General features: G+C 40.0%; 1 protein-coding gene across 1 annotated transcript; it reads right to left on the reverse strand.

Moving 5' to 3' along the window:
• Positions 1–4,458: 4,458 nt before the first annotated feature.
• LOC100773769 (acrosomal protein SP-10) lies at positions 4,459–6,179 on the reverse strand. The gene is made up of 3 exons (XM_027412210.2): positions 6,131–6,179; positions 5,788–5,913; positions 4,459–4,604 (listed from the first exon to the last, which is right to left on the reverse strand). Exons 1-3 carry the CDS (start codon positions 6,177–6,179, stop codon positions 4,459–4,461), a joined length of 321 nt encoding a protein of 106 aa, XP_027268011.1.
• Between the last annotated feature and the right edge of the window lie 300 nt (positions 6,180–6,479).

Consider the following 6,479-nt stretch of genomic DNA (forward strand, 5'->3'; position numbering starts at 1 on the left):
GACCTAGAAAAATGTGTAGAGGAGCAGTTAGAGCAATTTATGGATTCACTAACATGCTAGGAATCCTATGTGATGCAGGAAATGGAAACTTTTCATGAGGATATCTTTACTAGGCTTAAAGGTCATTGGGATGTCTCAGAGACAGAATCACTCCAATCTGAGTGCACCTACTCTACCCAGGTATGATGAGTATTCTTCTAAGGTTTTTATGCATACACGATTAGTGTACCCAGTGACCATGGTAGTAAAGCCACCTTCTAAGAAATCCTCAGGGACATTTGGTTTATGTATGGCAACCTATACAGGGGAAGGATCTTAAGATTATTAAAGAATCAGTTGTCTAACATGGTCTCCACAGCCCATAAGTAAAACAGCTATTGCATGCATGGGCATCCTTTAACAGGGTGGCACTCATGGGCTGGAAACATTTGGTCGCAGGTTTACTTGAGAATTCATACCAAATCTAGTGGAAGTTGTTGGTCAGGGAAGAGGCAAACCTCCTTGAGTGTCAAGGCATAAAGGATGGTTATGAAACCCACTATATAAGATTCTTGGTGAGGGTATTTATGCTAATCCATAGACTCAGGCTGAATATGATGACCATATACTGTCCCTATGTAGAAAAGCAACATTAAATGCCTGGGATAAGCTACACGAGCCAGGAGAATACCTAGAAACCTATGCCAGAATAGAACAAAAACCCACAGAATAGTTCCAGGACTTCTTACCATGGTTTTCTAGGGCAGTAGAATTACAGGTAACAGTTTGGAAACAAGACAATCCATTATGTATACAATAGCTTATGAAAATGCAAACCCAATATGCAAAAGAATACTTTTGCCTTTAAAGATCAGATCAGCTCTGCAAGAAGAATGGGTTTTGCAAGCAGCCAACATCGAATATACTGTGCACGATACTGGTGCTTGAGTAGGAGAAGCCCTCCCAAAAGTTTTAAAAAGGCAACAAGTGATTAAAAGTTCTAGAGGTGAGGACACAAAGTCTTGGGAATGAGAAGCTCCTTACAGAGGTCAACATAGGTACCAAGAGGCCAGAGGTTATCACTACTATGAATCAGAACCTCGGGTAAGAAGAGCCTTCCCCAGGAAACCCCAAATGTGACAGATGTTTCAGCTGTGGTAGAATGGGATATATTAAGAGAAATTGTAGACAAGGGAATTCTAACAATACCTCATATGCAAGGCCATTGCCTTCTGGATTGTGTAGAAGATGTGGTAAGGGCAGACACTGGACCAATGAATGTAGAGTGACCAGGGACATGCAAGGAAACCTGTTAAGGCTGTGAAACCGTGTGGGGGAGGGGCTAAAAAGGCAATGATGATATTGATAGTTTATTAATAGGAAGTGTGCTGGAAGCCTCAGAATTTCATTAGAAACATCATGTAAATAGCAAAGGTTTGAAAAGGGCTTCTCCGTCACTTGGCAACAAGCCAAAGAGATAGTGAGAAACTGATCTACTTGTTCTTTTTATAATCAAGCTCCATTGCCAGCAGGCTGTAATCCCAAGGGCATTTGGAGAAATGAGGTTTGGCAGATGGATGGCTTTCACTTGCAGAAATCGGAAATTTGAAATATATGCATCATACTATAGACACATTCTCAGGGTTCCAATGGGCTACTGCTCTTAACAGAAAGCTGATTCTGTTATTACACACCTGTTAGAGGTGATGGCAGTTATGGGTATACCTGCACAATTAAAAACTAACAATGCTCCAGCATATGTCTCCACAAAATTGGAACAGTCTTTCAAATATTATAACATAAAGCATGTTACTGGTATACCACACAATCCTATGTGACAAGCAGTGGTTGAGAGATCTAATAGAACACTTAAGGAGATGCTCCATAGACAGGATGGGATAACTCAATGCACCAAGCATAGGTTGCATAATGCTTTATTAACACTAAACTTTCTTAAAGGACAAACAGCTGCAGAAAGACAATAGACTACGAAATAAACTGCTGAACTGCATCAGCCAGTATACTTCAATGATGTACTAACCTCTGTATAGAAACCAGGACATGTGTTAAGATGGGGTAGGGATTTTTCATTGGTTTCCACAGGAGAAGAAAAACTTTGAATACCATCAAAGTTGATCAAGATTCAATTTGAAAAGGAAAAACCTCTCGACGAGGAGAAAGGACAGGTATTCAACTAAGGTATATCTCATAAACTAAATAGAAACCTCCCAAAGGAAAGGGAAGTGTTTTGCTTTTATCTTCACAGGAAAACTCATTGCCAGAAGTCAAAGGACACTGCATGTGTAGATACTTAGGAAGAGATGGTAGCAATAACCATCAAACAAAAGGAACTCGTCATACTGTAAACTTTACAGCTGCATCTCAGAGAACTCTATTTCTCTTTATTTCATATTTCCTATTCAATTAAACCAATGCTAGCTTTAGAGATGGATTTGGCTTTCCTCCTCTAAAATCCAATCATGATGTTTAACTAAACTTTAGAGTTTCTGTATTGTATCAAGAAGCCAATTGATGTAATACAGAAAAGAGAAGAATTTGGGGACTGTCCTTGTCTTTTCTTGGCTTTTTCCTTCAAGGTGTATACCCTGTCATAATTGTTATTCTCCCATGGTTGCCTTTTCCAGTATACATACTTACACCAGCAAACATTTCCTTGCTAACATTTATGTTTGAGTCCCACACAGCCAATGAAGACCTGCCTGACAGCAATCCTTGGATGCCCCAGGAGAAGATAATGGGCCACACATCCTTGACTTCACTGTTTCCAACTTACTCCATTTCAAATGACACTCAGGCCAGAGCTTCAGGTACTGACTTCAATTAAGTTGAGGATTTCAACTGAGGTCTTCAATCAAGCGAATCCAATCTAACATGGACTGGATACAATCCATTCAAGAATTTCACTATACTAACATTTTCTTACTACAGGACCCCACGAGGCTATCACTGTCCCATTTCAGCAGGAGGTAACTTGGAGGATACTATGCCCTTGTTCCCCCATTGTTGTCACTTACAATAGTATATACCTAGTTAGGGATAGCTTCCTATTGTTTAGGGTTGGGACTGGAAGGAGGTGTTCAGGTGCGGACACCTCTTTCAGATGACTTTAGGTTTTAGTTAAAATAGATAGTTAGGATTTGACATAAGCAGATTGTTGTATCTTCTTATATTTTAACTTTATGATTGTTAATTTTGGATACTTTACACTGTTAAGTAAAAATCCTCTTTTTGACTAAAAGGGGAATTTTAGGGGCACTGCAGCCATGCCTGCTGGCTGGCTACAGCTGTGACTGACCACACATCTGGGGGCATGGTCAGGGTGATGTAGGGAAGGATTAAGAGTGAGGGGTGCTCATGTGGCATCCCCTTCTTCCATTTCATCTCTGGCTTGCTGTACTTACTGCTGCCCTGCCAGCTGGCTAGTTCACTCTGTAAGTAAGGATTTTCCTCATAAATTCCCTTGAATTTTATCTGGCACCATATTGGTAATTTCCCACAATACTTACACTTAGAGAAGAAATCTGATTCCACTCAGTGTTGAGCATTAAGTATGCATGAAATGAAAGTTTAATCCTAAAGTACCTGAACTTTGATGGGGGGAGGGAATGTGGGCTTGCAAATCCAAATCATTCTTACTTAGAGTCAACACCATTTTCACTCTTGGTTCTACATGCTCAGAAAAAAAACATCTTTCAAATAGTAGTAAGCATTTAGTGCATTTATTTTCTGGCAGCAATATAACAGAAACAATAGGTGGAAATTTTCTTCACTGGGCGAATCCTGGTATCACAACCTTGTAGCAGCGATTTTTGTCATTCATTGGAACAAGACCATCTAGATGCTTTTCTTTTCAGCTGTGAGGCTTACTTTGTTAGAGAAGGCCACTGAGGGTATTTTGTTAGCATCCTTAACTTACCCTGATCCTCTGTCTTGTTACTTCCTGGACACCATGACATGAGAAATTTTGGTATATCTTGGCCATTGATGTTTAACTTTACTATAGGCCCATGACAATGGAATAAGACAATAAAGGCCTGAAACCAGGATCTGCAACAATATTTCCTGCTTTACATTATTCCATGGAAGTGTAAGTCACAATGAAAAAAATTGCAACCAAGTTTTTAATACACATCTTTTAGGGTGCACTTTGCCATCCTTTATCTACTTTTAACTTATTTTACCAAGAACCTCTGATGTGATAAATGCATTGATGTAACCACATGTCAGCAACATTCATGTTGATGAGGTCTAGGGAATATCAGGAATAACAATTAACTGATATAATCAGATATATTTTCACAATACCAAGGAATTTCTGTCTGTCCTTGGGTTCTATGACTTGCACAAATGTGAGGCCTTGAAAAATCTCTAGTCCAGAAAAATATGAAACCCAAGGGAAGAAAAGAAAGACCAGAAGTAAAAGAATTGAATGATGAGGTTAGCTTAAACTAGCTGACACTAGGACATCACGATTGGTAAACTAATGCTATTGCAGAAATCTTCATAATCGCAGCAGTATGTATGTATTGTTAGACCTTCAGAAAAAATTTCATCAAATTTACAGTCATCCATGCACCTCGACTCCGCACTTTGCAGTTTATTGCCTGTGGAAGAAGATAGCAAAAAATATAATTTTGAGAGCCAGGATACAATCTTATATCCAAGTACTTTTGGAATGAGGACACCTTCAATGAAAGGAATTTCTTGAATGGGAGTTGGTGCTCCATGCCTTTAAGCCTTTCTGACACATGCATTTAAGCTACATGTGGAGAAATTCCATTCATCCAAGAGCCTTTACTACAGGACAAGAATTTGCTTAGTGGTGAGCTTGAGGCTCTACATGTAGACCATCATCAACCCGTAAGCAGATATGCAGGCAGGGATCCAATTCAGTGTCAAGATGAAGATAATCTTAGCCCCCCAGAACCAGATTCTATGGAATGGCAGGAAGGACACACTATGAAAGGTACCAAAAGACAGATGAATCAGGAAGACTTCAAAAGCACCAAAAGTCCTGAGGATGAGAAAAGGTTATCCAGGGAATGTGATTCCAGGCTAAGATAGAAGCTCAATGAACATTAGAAAAGCTAATGCCATCAGGGAAAAGTGTGAGAAATGGTACATTTAAGGACTGATATTTGGTAGCCTTTGGCCCCTATGGCAGTGTGAGTTAGAAAAGTCCTCATAGGCTTGAATATTTCAATGCTAGGTCCTCTCTTGGTCCAAGTTCTTTAGAAGAATTAAGAGCTGTAGCCTTGTTGGGGGAGGTGTGTCACTAGGGATAGGATTTGGGGTTTCAAAAATCAATGCCATTCTTTCTCTCTCCCCTCTCCATTTTCCATCTCCTGATTGTGACTCAGCATGTAAGTGCTCAGCTACTGCACCAGTACCACAGCTTCATGCCTGCTGCCATGCTGTCATCCATGATGCTCATGCACTTTAACTCTGGGTCGTTGAGCCAGCCCCAAATTAAATGTTTTCTTTTGTTATTGTTTTGGCTATGCTCTTTGTCATGGGAATGAAAATTAACCAAGACAGACACTAAAAAGCAGAGATGTTGCTGATCAAGGACTGACAAATGTATCAATACAATGATGGAGAGAAGCCCGACTCACTCCAGATATACTTAGCTTTAGCATTCTTCAAAAGTTGACCCCAGCACAAGGTTTGGAATATCATAACTGGATATCAGTAAACTCTTTGTCTTTAAGTAAAGTATCTTAGAGATGGTGTTTGGAATATTGAAGGAAAAACAGAATTTCTCCAGGTCACAGAGCACATACTTACTTTCATTTTCAGACCAGGTTCTGCGGATCATACAAGTTTCACCAGGTTTTGTAGTGCATGTCCGATTCCCATCAACACACTTCCCATTTTTGTAAGATGGACACAGTACACATTTTACAGAGAGAGCTGCAAAGATAAAGATTGTTTAAAGGAAACAGGTGCCATGATGTCACTTCCATGGAAATCTGGACCTCTGGATCATTTGGCTGTACCCATGTTTTGCCCAATAGGTGTGCTCTAGTCAACAACACGGCTTAACACCATAGACAAGGCAGGGTGAAATAAAAGGCAATTCATTTTTTTCCTTCAGTAGATAAGGGAACGAATTGCAGGCAATACTTACCAGTTTCAAAGCAGAGAAGAAAGAGACACAGCTTCAGTAGGTTTTCCATTTCTCCTGAGCAGATTCTTGCAGAATGTTGTTATTGCCAGATGCTGATGATCAGAGCTCACTCACAAAAAAGACTAGATAGTCTGTAGTGAATTTATAGTTTTCTCAGACAATGGCAATGGACAGTGGGTTCCCAGAAGCAGAACTCAAAATAAGCCACTCCCACATTGGCAATAAACCAAACCCCTCTTCTGTGACTTACTTGTTTCCTTATTCCTTTCACATTTCCTTGCTTCAGGAAGCACTAAACATATGCACCACCTGTAAGGTAATCTTTCCATCAGCAGCACACCCTGGTCCC

This window comes from Cricetulus griseus, chromosome 4, assembly GCF_003668045.3.
Source record: "Cricetulus griseus strain 17A/GY chromosome 4, alternate assembly CriGri-PICRH-1.0, whole genome shotgun sequence".
NCBI lineage: Eukaryota > Metazoa > Chordata > Mammalia > Rodentia > Cricetidae > Cricetulus > Cricetulus griseus.